The following is a 16,899-nucleotide window of genomic DNA, read 5'->3' on the forward strand; positions in this document are numbered from 1 at the left end:
CCAAATGGTGGATGGTAATTTTCCAGTAAGAACCTCAAAATGCCAAAAATCATCAATTTTCACAATTTTTTCAAGCACTACCCCCTTAAACCAAAAAAAGCTCCTTTTTTGTCCTTCCACTACTATAACTGGCAGATTCTTGTATTCTTTCTGTCCATAACACACATTTACATCCATAGCACCAACAACTTTTATATCATTGCCACTATAGTCTTGGAGCTGAACTTTAGAGGGTATGATTCTTACATTTGGAATAGACTTAGCGAGAATCTCAGATACTAGTGTAACATCAGCTGCTGTGTCAAGCTGCATGTTCACAGGTTTGCCATTTAGTGTGAGGTTAAGCATAATCCTTTTTTTTGAGAATTTCCTACTGAGTTAACTCTGAAAGCAAATTGTAAATCAGTGTCACCCTTGCTATTGTGAGACTCACTAGGTTGCTTTACATTTGACTCAGTGGGCTCTGCAGTGGTATATACCCTTTTCTTAGTCTTACACATACTAGCAAAATGTCCTAACTTTTTGCTGGCTGAACATTCCTTGGAAGCAGCTGGACATTTATCTTTCTGCCACAGTGTATGATTTGTGTAACCGCACCTGAAACATTTCCTATTTCCTACAGTTTGTTTGTTACCTTCTTGTGTAGGATGACTTGGTTTATTTTTAGGATAGGTTGGAACAGGGTTCTTTCCATCTACTCTAGGTCTTGCATTCTTTTTTATTTGATTTATTGTAGGTTTAGCTGGCTGATTAGAATGATTGTTACCTTCAGTTACTTTCGCTTGTCTGTCTGATGCTTCCATTGCTCTAGCTAACTGTAACATTTTCTCTAGATTTAAGTCTGTCTCCTGAAGTGCCTTTCTCCTTAACTGACTAGAAAAATATTTTTCAATCAGCTGGTCTAAAATAACATCCTCAGTGTCATGGAATTCACAGTTTTCTGCTAACTTTCTGAATCTGGTGACAAAGCCATCTGTTGTTTCATGTCCCTCTTGCTTTATCTGTCTAAACAATACACGTTCAGACCTTATATTGGTCTTAGGGGTGAAGTGTTTTTCTAGAGCTGTTTGTACCTCCTCATAGCTTGTCAGTGGTGGTGGTAGTGTGCTGTATATTTCTTGCACCTCTGAACCTGCCACATGCAAGAGTAATACTCGCCCTGGTCTAGCATCCAGGTAGAACTGGAACCGTGTCTTCCACTTCTTCCATAGGGTAGTTACTGATGCTGGGTCCTCTACCAAAGAAAAGGCTGGGAGCTGCTCCATGTCCAGGGGCATCGTGTTTGCCCTTGGCTGGGGCTGTCCTTAGTGGGACGTCTACTCATCACCAGATTTTGTTGTATTTGTGGGCTACCAGCATCTACGAGTACCACTCCACAGCACCACTACGTATTACATATCTGTAATACGTATATCATGTAGTAATCAGGGTAGTAACACCATATCCCACTCTCATTGACATGTCAGTCTTAAGGAGGATGGATAAGCATAGAGGCACTTGGTATTTATTGACTGAAAACAGTAAATGACTATATCTTGTCTTGAACACCTCAGCTTCACCTTCTAGATATTCTAGAAGCTATCAGTAACAAAACTTACAATATATGGTATGGAATCCTATCGTGACAATATACAAAAGTATAAAAATATTAAATCTCTCATAAATCATTCGGATTCCTGTTATCATTCAGTTTTCACTGGAAGCATAAAAAAAGAAAACAAACTATGAATATACAACTTAAACATACAAACAATTCCTAATCTAATATTCTTAATCTACTTACATATCAACCTTAGACTCCTGTTACTAGATTTATCTATTAAGTAATGCACCTTTTGCACATATTTATAAGATTTAGCTTTTAAGAATAAGGATTCATTACCCTTGAGAATTTGTTGCTAGATATCAAATCTTGACAGGACACTGAGACAGTTAGGAATCTGACATATTACCAGCCAGACCATAAAATATATATTAGACAACTACAGAGACATCACACATCCCAGTTTCACAATCATTTATTCATATTTGGCAATGAATAAATCAAATAAACTAGTGGTGCTTTTTGCAAGGATAGTATATTTAGGTTTACAAGTCCTTTCTATTTGCACATTACGTTAATTTTCCTGCCATCTCTTTCTCCCGAAATTTTATTCACTTGTGCATATTTGGAAAAATATTGGGTAATGATGCAATTTTTCTTTCATTGTTTATGAAATTTTTTGTATCTAATGGAAATTATACTAGAAAGAACTCCATTATCAGGGTCTTTGAAGCACAATGATCTTAACATTTAGAGCTCTTTCATCTTATTTAAACTTGTATTTTGCTAGGAAGAGTTGTCTGCTGAGGAGCTGTATGGTTCTCTGCTCCTGGCCATCAGTGAGAAGGATGATGTGATGAAGGTGTCTCAGCTGCTACACGCTGGGTGTCCCATTGAGCCCACCGGATCCTTGTCCCTCACTGCACTCCAGCTGGCCATTTCTCTTGATCGCCGCAAAATTGTCAATCTCCTGCTGGCAAGAGGAGCAGCACTTACTTCCACTCTGAATGGCCTCAACCTGCTGCAGCAAGCATGGCGCAGTCCTGATGTCACACCAGGCATCCTCAGTGTCTTAACCAGGGTAAATATGTTGTTGGTAGTCAGATATCAGTTTCTACTGAGTACATTGCAAGAAGAAAGCTTTCCTCAACCTTCACTGTAGGAGTATAAACTTCATGTAGGTCTTGGAACTTTTTGGCATAGAAACACTCCCTGTAGACATTATCAGTCATCAGTGTTAAGTGCACTGACAAGCTATTGAACTTTACATATTGTTATCCACAAGACTATCCCTTTCCACCAGAGGCTGACAGAGCTAAGAGAGTGAATGATGTGTGTGTGTGTGTGTGTGTGTGTGTGTGTGTGTGTGGTGCTTTGTCTGTGTGGGGTTGATGATAATAATTAGTGCATAGGCTATGACATGATGCTAAGAAGGGGGCTGATGGTTCTGGCTCTGGTTCTGGGTCTGGTTGAAAGTTGGGAGGTTTAGCCTTTGCAATACCACTTCCCTGATGTATAGTGGTGCCACATTCTACCTTGGAGAGCCTCATTGGTCACTGCAGTCCTGTGTTTTGCCCCTTGAATACCTCATCATTAGATCATAAGATGTTAGCCACACAAACCACTTTAAGACTCACTTAATCTGAGAAGTGGAATGTGACTGATATGAATAATTTATTTATTTTTTTTCATGTAGGAAGGACACTAGCCAAGGGCAACAAAAATCCAATAAAAAAAATGCCCATTGAGATGCCAGTCCCATAAAAGGGTCAAACCAGTAGTCAAAAATTGATGAATAAGTGTCTTGAAACCTCCCTCTTGAAGGAATTCAAGTCATAGGAAGGTGGAAATACAGAAGCAGGCAGGGAGTTCCAGAGTTTACCAGAGAAAGGGATGAATGATTGAGAATACTGGTTAACTCTTGCGTTAGACAGGTGGACAGAATAGGGGTGAGAGAAAGAAGAAAGCCTTGTGCAGCGAGGCCGCGGGAGGAGGGGAGGCATGCAGTTAGCAAGATCAGAAGAGCAGTTAGCATGAAAATAGTGGTAGAAGACAGCTAGAGATGCAACATTGCGGCGGTGAGAGAGAGGCTGAAGACAGTCAGTTAAAGGAGAGGAGTTGATGAGACGAAAAGCTTTTGATTCCACCCTGTCTAGAAGAGCAGTATGAGTGGAACCCCCCCAGACATGTGAAGCATACTCCATACATGGATGGATAAGGCCCTTGTACAGAGTTAGCAGCTGAGGGGGGGGGTGAGAAAAACTGGCAGAGACATCTCAGAACACCTAACTTCGTAGAAGCTGTTTTAACTAGAGGTGAGATGTGAAGTTTCCAGTTCAGATTATAAGTAAAGGACAGACTTAGGATGTTCAGTGTAGAAGAGGGGGACAGTTGAGTGTCACTGAAGAAGAGGAGATAGTTGTCTGGAAGGTTGTGTCGAGTTGATAGATGGAGGAATTGAGTTTTTGAGGCATTGAACAATACCAAGTTTGCTCTGCTCCAATCAGAAATTTTAGAAAGATCAGAAGTCAAGCGTTCTGTGGCTTCCCTGTGTGAAATATTTACTTCCTGAAGGGTTGGACGTCTATGAAAAGACGTGGAAAAGTGCAGGGTGGTATCATCAGCGTAGGAGTGGATAGGACAAGAAGTTTGGTTTAGAAGATCATTAATGAATAATAAGAAGAGAGTGGGTGACAGGACAGAACCCTGAGAAACACCATTGTTAATAGATTCAGGAGAAGAACAGTGACCATCTACCACAACAGCAATAGAATGGTCAGAAAGGAAACTTGAGATGAAGTTATAGAGAAGGATAGAAGCCATAGGAGGGTAGTTTGGAAATCAAAGCTTTGTGCCAGACTCTATCAAAAGCTTTTGATATGTTCAAGGCAACAGCAAAAGTTTCACCAAAATCTCTAAAAGAGGATGACCAAGACTCAGTAAGGAAAGCCTGAAGATCACCAGAAGAGCGACCTTGACAGAACCCATACTGGCGATCAGATAGAAGGTTGTGAAGTGATAGATGTTTAAGAATCTTCCCGTTGAGGATAGATTCAAAAACTTTAGATAGGCAGGAAATTAAAGCAATAGGATGGCAGTTTGAGGGATTAGAACAGTCACCCTTTTTAAGAACAGGTTGAATGTAGGCAAACTTCCAGCAAGAAGGAAAGATAGATGTTGACAGACAGAGCTGAAAGAGTTTGAATAGGCAAGGTGCAAGCATGGAGGCACAGTTTCGGAGAACAATAGGAGGGACCCCATCAGGTCCATAAGCCTTCCAAGGGTTTAGGCCAGCGAGGGCATGGAAAACATCATTGCGAAGAATTTTAATAGGTGGCATGAAGTAGTCAGAGGGTGGAGGAGAGGGAGGAACAGAAGGATTGGTTGTCCATGCCTTTACTCTGAATATAATTGTAAAATTATAAAGATAAGAAAAGTTACCTTTTTAGTGGAAATGGCATACTTGTTTTAGCTACTTCCATTGAGACAAAAATTACATCCAGTTACAGATTGAATCAACAGTTTCTTTCATGCGCTGGATCCCCTAAATGTTTAAAATTCAGTGTAACTGTTTCTGGATTTGCTAACCAAGTTCTACTATCTCAGCCTAAAAAGTAAGAAGACCATAGGAGAAGCAGAAATATCTAACAGGTATGGAAGCAGGTAGAGAACATCCAGTTATGTAGAGAAGCATTGGTAGGGAGGAGGTAGAGAAAGAGATAGCTAGTTTAAAATATGACCAAGCTGTAGGCATTGATGGAACAACTGCACAAATGTTAAACTATGGAGGAAGAGCAGAGTTGGGCATCGCTAATGAATTTGAACTTCCGTTATTGTGGTAACCTTAGAAAGTTAAAGAACACAGAAGAAACAGGAAAAGAAGACAGATGAATTGAGGGAAATAGAAAAATGTGAAGAAAGAAAGAATAGAGAAAAGTAGAAAGCCTAGTACCAGAGCAGCTGTTTTGTTTAGGGTATTTGATGTGAAATGATGGGAAGGCCCACACAGAACTGACCCACAAGGAAGAAGGTTATAAAACTGTGATCATGGCTCAGGAGACCCAGACAGAGATGTAGAAGTTGGCTGACTCAGATATAAACAGGGTGAAGGCAGGCACAGTGCTGAGGGGACACTGTAAATGAGGGAACAGAGAGGTGTACTGTAGGAACTTACTGTTGTCTTAACTATCTCCAGCTTCTTACTGTGCTATATACCCAAACTCCACAAAGACATACATTGCCATGCCTATGGGTGGGTCATGTGTATGAAGTGTATTACTGCATGTGAATTATGTGAAATGTATAGGACTTTCAACCTTACCATAGAGATAGCTTTTTAAGGGAAAAATATAACAAACTAGGGTATATCATGTCATGTAACTGAGGTAGAAGTCAGACAGCAGATTGAGACAGCAGGCAGAGAGAGCAGAGAGCAGAAGCAGAGAGGTTGCAGATGTTCCAGACCTGAGAGGAGCCTGAGGCGACATGGACAAGCTCATCCCAGTACAGTCATATCTCGTGATTTGAACATCCTTCAATTTGAACAACTCCCAATTCGATCAGAAATGGCAAACAAATTTTGTCTTCCAATTTTACAGTGGTCCTCCAATTTGAACACAAATGTTGGTTCAAGCCACACCACTCGGACTGTCAGTCAAGCAACTACTATCATCCACGTAAATTAATGTATTACCTGTTAATCATTTGATTTATTGGTATGTTATGAATGAGGCATATAATATGATAAATACCAAATGTATAATATCATCTATAGTGGTAACAGGTTGTTGAACCAAGCTTGCTGAATGAGCTGGTGGGTAGCCTAGGTGGGTGAAGCACAAAGTATGTGTGTGTGTGTGTGTTCTCTCTCTCTCTCTCTCTCTCTCTCTCTCTCTCTCTCTCTCTCTCTCTCTCTCTCTCTCTCTCTCTCTCTCTCTCTCTCTCTCTCTCTCTCTCTCTCTCTCTCTCTCTCTCTCTCTCTCTCTCTCTCTCTCTCTCTCTCTCTCTCTCTCTCTCTCTCTCTCTCTCTCTCTCTCTCTCTCTCTCTCTCTCTCTCTCTCTCTCTCTCTCTCTCTCTCTTTGTGTTGTGTTTGGAAGTGTCCAGGATTTACCAGTGATATACATCAGTGACTTTATACCATCAACCATGGCTTCCAAATGCCCTGATGGCTCACTGATTGCTCTAGCCCAAGAGAGCAAGGAGAAGCATCAATCTTGAAACAAAATTGGCAATTCTGAGGTGGCATGCTGGAGGGGAAGGGGTGAATGCAATTGCACACTTGCTTGGTTTGGCTCAGTCATCTATCTCCACCATCCTCAAGAATGCTGCCAGCATCAGAAAAGCAGATGAAGCTTGCACTACACTCATGGCAAAGATGACCGCCTGTCACCATGACCCTATAATGGATGAAATGAAACATCTTCTCGAGCTCTGGGTAGATAACCAGATGTGACATCATATGCTAGTCCCAATGTCCCTTGTATGTATGAAGGCCCTGTCTATTTGAGAGGATCTTGAGAAGTGAGGATATGAGATGAAGGAGGGGACAGTGTTTACAGCAAGTAAGGGTTGGTTTGATAGATTTAAGACTAGAGGAGCTCTACATAACATGAAAATGACTGGTGAGGCAGGAAGCTCTAATGTGTCAGCTGCCAAGGCCTCCAAACCAGCCCTGAAAAGGCTATAGAGGAGGGTGGCTATTCTTCCAGGCAGGTAATAAATTTTGATGAGACAGGCCTGTACTGGAAGAAAATGTCTTCCGGGACCTTCATTGCTAAGGAATAGAAGACAGCTCCAGGATTCAAGGCTTCCAGGGATCATCTCACACTGCTGTTTGGGGGTAATGTAGCAGGGGATCTGAAGCTGAAACCGATGCTCATTTACCATTTGGAGAACCCCCCTTGCACTGAAGGGCCCTATTAAGGAAGATTGTTGGAAGGCCAACAAGAAGGGATGAATGATGACGTTACTCAACCAGAGTTATGTCACCAATTATTTGTCACCCATGCTACATGACTACACAGCTACCAAGAACTTGCCCATTCACTTCCTGCTGAGCCATCCCCAGAGCATGGAAGACTGTGCTGACAATATTCAATCATGCTTCTTCCTCCCAATGCAATTGCACTCAATCAACCCTTGGATCAGGGTGTTATCACCACCTTCAAAATATGCTACCAGTGCTGCACAATGAAGCAACTCATAACTGCAGTCATTGGTGAAGGCAGGCCAACAATAAAGCAGTTCTGGCCCAAGTACAACATTAAGACATCAACAAGTCTTGGATGGATGTCAAAGAACAGATGGTGAATGGGTGCTGCTCAAGGTGTATTAGGAAATTTATGATAAAAAAAGAAGGCAGGCAAGACAGCTCACCATCTCCAGCTACTTCAAACCATCCACCAGCCCATTCATCCCTGCTGCTGACCCAGACACCCTGTCACCATCCAAGCCAGCACAGCCATCCCTGCTTCCAGCCCAGATACCCCTGTTGCTGTCCAAGCCTGCCCAGCCCCCTCTGCCACCAGCCCAGCCAGTTCTGCTGCTAGCCCAGCCATCTCTGGCACTGCAAGCCCACCCATCCCTGCTGTTGGTGGGCCATCAACCTCTGCTCCCCATTCAAGCCCCTCTTCCACAGTGGACCTCTTCCTCATCTCAGATGATGAGGATGAAGAATGAACACACATTTTTTTTTTTTTTTTTTATACACAGAGGCCTTGAATGTCCCTTAGCCTCAGAGGGGGACAATAGGGAAAAGGGTCCTAGCCTCAGAGGGGACATATGGACTTGACACTACAGTTAGGGTAAATAAAAAAATGATTTTTATTTACTTTTATTTTATTGCTTTATTCTTGTGTTTATTTTATTTTTGTAACGTGTGCTATTATTTTAGGCAGTAACTGTATTTACATACTTTTGTGATGCTGTCCCCCCTTAGCCTTGAGGCACCTTCAGGTACTTACTTACCACAACAGCAGACAAGGGACGGTCAGCACTCACAACAGGGATCCACATCTACCATTGTTGTCGGATTTGTTTGGCTTATGGGGGCGAGGCAAGCCCGCATGTTCAGTCTGGACTCTACAGACTACTGAAAAGGGGAAGGGTAGCGAGGCACTGTATCACTGGCACTCCAGTCTTTATTTACAGCACAGAGCAGCACTACAGGGCACAAGGTACACTAACACATCGCAGTACAAGCAAGGCACGCACCACACAGCGTCACTCAGCATAGCATCTAGTATTGCAGAGTAGTATGTCTCACCACACAAGTAGCATCACAGCACACGGTAGTGTCACAGCACACAGGCAGTGTCACACACTGTCTCCACTCACAGTCCATGCTGTCACAAACAACACAGGTGTCGTGCACACACCTTAGCTCCCAGTAGCCACTGTCTTAGGCTGCCAGGGCACACAATCCTCACAGAGTGCTTCAGGGCACAGAGTCATGTAGTGGCAGTGGCAAGTGGTGAGTGTCATAGTGTAGCACAAGGGGGAGCGTATTGCAGGCATCTTCTTAGCTCGTCAGCACAGGTGTTGTGTAGGTGGGAAACAGTTGCACTAGACCTCTCCAGTGATGGCAGCTCCCTGCATAGACTCAGCTCTTGGGTGATTGGCTGGAGTTCTAGCCAACCGGTGGCCTCCAGTTTCACTACCATTCAGCAGCTCACTACAGTGCTGCCAACACCCAACTTCACCACTCTCTGGTACGGCACCACCAATGTCACTCCATTGTTGCAACAGTACGATATTTCATGGTTTTTATGGGTTTTATGGGGCATTAGGGCACACACATACAGACTTTGTAATCCATCCCTATTTTTCCCATTCTTTCTTGCTATATGATTGCATTTTTAGGAACTTAACCCAATCACATAGTGGGGAGTACCTGACACTGATGGCAGCAGTGGGATGTGAATGGAATTGCAAGATTAATCAACTGTAGGAATTATAATTTTGTGTGAAGATAAGAATTTTACATGATATGACATGAGATTAAGCTGCAATGGATGTAATACTGGACATTGGCTTAATCAATTGCTTAGGCTGAACATTGAAGTAATTCATCTTAATCTACATTGTTGTGAACTGCAAAGTTTATGAATGAAACATCTAGTGGATAAAATCAATCAACATAGAACGTTGCTTAATGGTCAATTGAGTCCTGAGATACCCAACATTGCTTCTAGAATGGTGCAATCACCCCCTTCTCCCTTTTCACAAGCCATCCCACCTTACATCAATACTGGAGAAATAGCTGAGGCTGTAACTGATAATGCTAAAATTAACTTCACAAAGGTGATAGGGTTGCCTTATTTTTGTGGAGGAGAGGAAAGAAGTCAGCCTGCACCCAATTTGAAATGTATAACTAGTGCTCATGCTTCGATAAAGGATATAGAGAACAGGACATGGACAAACTGGACAGATGAATGCAGGATAGAATTGGCAAAACAGTACATTTTAGATAGCGCTTACATGCAAATAACACACTGTGCCACAAAGCACCAACAGGACTGGGATGAAGTGAAAAGAAGTTTTCCCGCTATTTATCCTGAGGATAGATCACTCCCAAGTTTGATGAGTGAGTTATCAGTGACTCGCCAGCCAAGAGAAACTATTACTGAGTGTTTCATAAGAACTGCAGGCATTGTAGAAAAATTAGAGATGATGAAACCAGCAGGCAAGGAAGTGTACAATGATATATTTGTTTTGATACTCATCAGTGCCTTGCCTGAAGATTTTTCATACATTTTAGCAGATGCTGGCATGAAAAAAGCCTCTTTTAGTGTACTTAAAAGCTCTTAAATATGTTATTACCAAACATAAATAATATTTTACACAACTTGAGAAGCAGGATATAAAACCACAGCATACCACCCTCAAGCAAATGAAGTCATTGAAAGGTTTAATGGAACTTCGATTAATATCTTGCACACCTTGGTGCAAGACATTGTTATTATCTGGGACACCATGCTCCCCATTGCTACTTTTACATATAGCAATGCCTTCCACAGAAGTATGAAAGAAAAGAAAAAGAAGAAAGAAAGTATAAGGAAAGGCTTATGTGGTGCCCTTTATATTGAAACTGATAACATTTATGTACCCATAATGAGAGCCAAAAACTTGACTCAACACATGATCTTTAATTTAAGTAAAATAGATGAAGACCTAATGTCCATTTTAATAAATGAAGATATTTTCTCCTTTCAGAAAATATTTCATAATTTGCATGGTAACATGAATGATCTTTTAGGGCATATTGTAGGCTATAACCTTAATAATCCTAATAATGAAAGAAGGCAAGAGGTGCACTCAATGTTATCGAGTCTCTTGCAAACACCCTCTTTAGAACTGCAACTTAGGATCAGATTGATTTCATTCATGAATGTGCTTTCATTACACACTTTCACTGAGGAAGAAAGAAAGATCCTCAGTGTTCATTCTCAAGTTATCAATGTCACTCTTAAGGAATTAACCAATGTCCATTGTACACTAGAGAAACTGGAAACTGCTACCAATGTTACTGAGAGACTTAGAAAAAGATGGCAATACATCTAGCTGTTGTTTTCTCCAAAACCTGAATTCTTAGGTTTACACAGAACTGCTGTTCATGTTATACACAAGACTGCATTATGAGACTTGAGCTTCTACTTATTCATTCCTTTATGAGGGATTCCAGTTGACACCTTTGATGTCTTCAGGATGACCTCTTTTCCATTTCCTATTTCTAAATCAGATGCTTTCTTAATGCATCAGCCTTCAAAGAAATATTTGTTGATAAACAAGGCAAGAAATAAGTTTTTTTCTAGTTGATGATTTTGATGTTTGTAAAATTTATGATGATTTATTGATATGTCTTCCTACATATCCCATATATTCTAGCAACACTGACTGTTGCAAAGTAGCTATTTTTCTCCACAAGGTTTCCATCTGTAACTTATGTAACACATTAATTGTGAAATCTTTCAAACTTGTTTTCAATGAACAATCATCTGGCTGGAATTATGCAACTAGCACTCTATTGGACATTACTTTGAATTGTCAAAACACCTCTATTCCCACAACTGGACACACAATACAAGGCACTGGACTCATAAAAGTAAATCAAGAATGTTCTCTACATAGATAAAGGAAGCTAGTTATCCAGCCTTATCCTTCTCCACACCAGTTGCTTTCTCTTCCTGCGAGCATTCATTTATTGTGAATTCCACAAATATCAGCCTTCCTAACAGTTTTGGTCTTGATCCCTGGCCTGTACCCAAATATAAAGATCACATGCAGCTGCTGATGAAACAATCCCCTCCAATGGAATACAACTGGCGAGACTGGCTGGACTGGCTGTGGATTTTACTGCCCATGGGGGTCATTGTGGTATGCTAGGTAGTGTATTGCATCTACCACCCCTGTGGTCTAATCTGCTTGGTGCTGATCTTGCCAGCCCAGGTCACCAACACCACCCAGGAACCATTCAAAGCTGCTGATAGCACTATCCAGATGTGCTCTCTTTTTTAACACCATTAACAGTTAGCATTGCTAATTTTGAGATTTATTTTAAATTGCAATCACAAATCCACTATGATAAGTAGCTACACAATATTTGCAATCTTTTGCTACAAAACTTGACACCACAAATGTAAACTGCAAGCAAAAATGATATTATCAGTAGCTCTTAAATCTCTCTTCACTCTATTTGTGATGTAATGCTGTAGCTAGGCATTCAAAATTTCAAATTTTGTTTTTTAAAGACCTAGGGTATAAAGAAAACTATTTTCATGACCAGCATTGCTCATACACATGCTACTGTTACTTCAAGTATGGATGATTTGTAATCATACTAATTGATTTGTAATAATCTGATAAGCACCTATTTTAAACTTATTTTTAATGAGAAGGACCAAAGAAAGTTCATCAGTTTGTCACAACTATTTCCATATTCATATGATCTATCTTCTTCATAATACTTATTATGATGTTTATAATAAGATCCCTGAGAGGTTTATGTGAATAAGCTATTATGTAAAAAGTGGAAAAGCAACAACTTTTAAAAAGCTTTGAAGTTAATCAGTTTTTATTTTGGTATTTGAAGAATCTATCAGATTAAGGCTGTCCCTTACATACATGAAATAACATTTAAGAGTCTAAGAATTTAACTCATGCTTGTATTGAATTTCAGCCACACTAGGCCAGTATAGTGTAAAGTGTACTGTACTTACTGTATTGTACTGTTGGAGATTTAAAAATACTGGAGTCTGGACATTAAAAAGATAAATAAAACAAAAATGTTAAAAACACGAGTAATCATCCTATAATTAATAATAATAATAATAGACAATAGTACATTAGACTTAATAGTACATTAGGACTAACAACAGGCAAAATCAGGGGCAACTTTCCTTAAAATAGAACTGCTGGCTTGTTACTTGCCTTGCCTTGCCTGGGAGCTTGCCTGGCAAGATTCCTCTTACTTGACAAAATTTGTTTGATAAGTAGATGTTTACACAGGGCAAGTAACTTGTAACAAGTTACTTGCACACTTGACTTGAATCTCTACTAGCCTGGTGTAAACTAGTCTTTAGCAGGGATAGGTGCACTGGGAATTGAGCTGGCTCCTCCATGTGTTAGCAATAGTTAGTGGAAGTAATACCACAAATGCTAATCTGGAAATTAGCGACCTGTTTGTAACAAACGCTTGACTTGATCTTTCTAAACTTTTCTTTTCTTGACTTGATCTTTCTAAAATTTCTGATTGGGGCAGAGCAAACTTGGTATTGTTCAATGCCTCAAAAACTCAATTCCTCCATCTATCAACTCGACACAACCTTCCAGACAATTATCCCCTCTTCTTCAATGACACTCAACTGTCCCCCTCTTCTACACTGAACATCCTCGGTCTATCCTTTACTTATAATCTGAACTGGAAACTTCACATCTCATCTCTGGCTAAAACAGCTTCTATGAAGTTAGGCGTTCTGAGACGTCTCCACCAGTTTTTCTCTCCCCCCCCGCAGCTGCTAACTCTGTACAAGGGCCTTATCCGTCCATGTATGGAGTATGCTTCACATGTCTGGGGGGGTTCTACTCATACTGCTCTTCTAGACAGGGTGGAATCAAAAGCTTTTCGTCTCATCAACTCCTCTCCTCTAACTGACTGTCTTCAGCCTCTTTCTCACCGCTGTAATGTTGCATATCTAGCTGTCTTCTACTGCTATTTTCATGCTAACTGCTCTTCTGATCTTGCTAACTGCATGCCTCCCCTCCTCCCGCGGCCTCGCTGCACAAGACTTTCTTCTTTCTCTCACCCCTATTCTGTCCATCTCTCTAACACAAGAGTTAACCATTATTCTCAATCATTCATCCCTTTCTCTGGTAAACTCTGGAACTCCCTGCCTGCTTCTGTATTTCCACCCTCCTATGACTTGAATTCCTTCAAGAGGGAGGTTTCAAGACACTTATTCATCAATTTTTGACCACTGCTTTGAACCTTTTATGGGACTGGCATTTCAGTGGGCATATTTTTTTATTGGATTTTTGTTGCCCTTGGCCAGTTTCCCTCCTACATAAAAAAAAAAAAAAAAACACAAATCCACAAGTGAAATGGAACTTCCGCTATTGTGGATTTGTGGACTAATTAGCAGAAGTGCCCACCACTGAGGTGAAGTGATAGTAGATTGAATGCTTTTAATATGTAAACTGGCATGGAGCCAAGGGCAAGTACCAGATGAGTGGATGAAGGTGAAGACTGTAGGAATGAATGTAACAATTATAAGAGAACAAGTTTGCTTATTCTGCCAGGAAGGGAGGGTCTTGACTGGGAAAGGGTTGCAAGTGACAGAAATGAATGTCAGCAAGGAACAGAGAGGTTTCAGAAAAGGAAAAGGTTATGTGGATCAGATTTCTGCATTCCAAGTGGTAACAGAGGAATATTTAGGAAAGACTAAAGACCAGATAAAAAGGAAGCCCTTTTTGATTTTCTTAAAATATATAGTATAGGAGGATATGTGTTAGAAGGAATTAAGGATTTTTACAAAGATGCAAGTGTGTGTGTGAGGATGGAGGGAGGGCTTGAAGAGAGTCATATATGAACTGGGCACCATGGAAGTTATTTGCATGGACACACACACACACACAAAAAAAAAAAAAAAAAAAAAAAAAAAAGACATTAGAAAGTCAATAATGTCATAGCTAGGTTACAAAACTACATAACTGAGGAACTACATGAAAATGCATCTAAAAAGCTGCAATAATTGTGGGAAAAAATGCGTCATAGTGAAATGATTAATATTTTTATTGATAGCTGTTTGAGGGAGACAAAAGCTAAATTCAGTGGAAAGTGTTTGTTCAAGGCTGAAACAGAAAGGAGTGGGATGGGCTGTAGTAGCTTGTCTATTTCCTGATGACTCTGTCTTACTGTAGAGTAAAGGAGAACTTCACTGAGTGCTGGATCAGTTTCACAGTGTGTGCAAGACAAAAAGTGAAGGTGAATACTGAGTGAAATAAGGTGATGGTGTTTGGAAGGAGATACCTGGAGGTGTGTGACTTTAGCATACCTCATAGAGTGAATGTGCCAGCTGTAGGAAGATGTGAGGTGGTCCTGGGAGGCAAGAGAATAAAAGTGAGTGTAAGTGCTCAGGAACAGTGCAGTATTTATGAAGTGGAACAACGTGTCTTATGGATGTAAAAAGAGGTTCAAGAAAGGATGTTTTACCAATACTGATTTATGGATCAGAGAACAAGACATGGCATAGGACACAACAGTTGAGTGGTGCTGTGGAAATTGGTTATCTGAGATGGTATGTGGAGTGACAAGAGCAATGAAAGTGTGTAAGAGAGATGAATGAGTGTATGTAATTAATATAAATTTAAGGATTGCACATAGAAAAGAAATCACACGCCACAAAAAAAAGTCAGAAAACAGTGTCAGAGTTTGGCAAAACACATGTAACTCAGTTATTTTCAAGCTATCTTGTTAATTTTTTTTTTTTTTTTAATGAAGCTTATAACAAGTATGATTCAGTGATATGTGTGTGTGTTTTTTTTTCAGTGCCTATGTTTTAAACCATTTTCTGACAAAATTATGGTTTAATATTAGAGTATTTCTAGCACCCCAGTCTTTGCTGTCTAGCTGATTGGCTACTAGATACGTGTGGTGCAAGGCTGTCCACTGATTGGCTGCTGGATCAGCATGGCTCAGTGTCACCTCCGTCACTCCCACCTTACCCTGCAACTGGGGATCTGACTCCCTTCTCTTGTGCTCATGCTCCTGGGCCACAGGCAATAGGAGTAAGGGAACACATTTTTGTAGGGACTTTCTACCTTATATCTAACAGTGCAAGGGAGTCACATTCACTGCCATTGGATAGAAGAAGGATCAAAATAGTGTTACATGCAATAAACTGAGTTTAGTCAAGTGACTCCTTTTCTGTGTGCAACTTTTCAATTGTGGAGTGGTGGAATGAATAAATAGAAACACACCGAGATCCTGTGGCCATATTGAGAGGAGGAAGACCAAATAGCTTGCAAAGAAAGTGTATGTGAGCAAAGTTGAAGGAGAAAATAGGAGAGGAAAGCCACTTAGAGATGGAAGGATAGGATGAAGGAGTACATGTGAGAAAATGGGTATTAGTAGAGGCCAAGTGATTGAACTAGCAAGAAGGGAATGTTTGGATAGGGAGAGGTGCAAGGGAGCTCATACACTGTGGCCTGTATGTATGATCCTGTGTTAGTGGTCAGTACAAGGTGGTACAATGATTTCATCAAGATATGAGGAAGTTTTATTAATTATAATGGTGGTGGTCACTGTATCCTATCCTAAAAATTAGTGCTGCTCATTGCTAACCAATACTTGAGGAGTACGAGTACATGGATGTTTTTTTTTCTGTTCATGAGTGCACCATCCTTATGATGGTACACAAGGTCACAAGGCCAAGAAGTCACTAAGTGGCTTACTGACCACAATACTGACTTCCTGCAGTGGCCAGGCAGTGGTCTCAATCTTAGTCTCATGTAATGAAAAGAAAGCTCTAGTTATCCCTTCACTTATTACTTCATCCCTCAAAGAACTGTAATTCATCATCAAAAGTATGAATGAAGGCTTAGATGTTGTGAGCATCCATCTATCTATCTATCTATATAACAGACTGGCAATCTCGCCCATGATGGTCCAGACAAACCACCACACACTCATTCACATTCTTATCTCTGTCAGCTCCCTGGTGGAAAGGGATTGTCTCAAGGACTATCCTACTGTACCACTTTTGTTATGCTGTTACTTTTTACTATTAACTTTCTCTACAATAGGTGTGATACAATTCAAGAAGGTTTTTGCTATGACTCTGTTCCTGTATTCTTTTGT

General features: G+C 40.5%; 1 protein-coding gene across 3 annotated transcripts in view; it reads left to right on the forward strand.

The window, feature by feature from the left end:
- Positions 1-16,899, forward strand: part of LOC135115183 (ankyrin-1-like) — a 123,579-nt gene that overhangs the window by 91,013 nt on the left and 15,667 nt on the right. For all 3 annotated transcript variants that reach the window (XM_064031686.1, XM_064031688.1, XM_064031687.1), the window contains one exon: positions 2,334-2,624. In XM_064031686.1, coding sequence (XP_063887756.1) covers positions 2,334-2,624 — 291 coding nt within the window. The remainder of the gene's footprint in view (positions 1-2,333; positions 2,625-16,899) is intronic.

Source organism: Scylla paramamosain, chromosome 29 (genome assembly GCF_035594125.1).
Source record: "Scylla paramamosain isolate STU-SP2022 chromosome 29, ASM3559412v1, whole genome shotgun sequence".
In the NCBI taxonomy this organism is placed as follows: domain Eukaryota; kingdom Metazoa; phylum Arthropoda; class Malacostraca; order Decapoda; family Portunidae; genus Scylla; species Scylla paramamosain.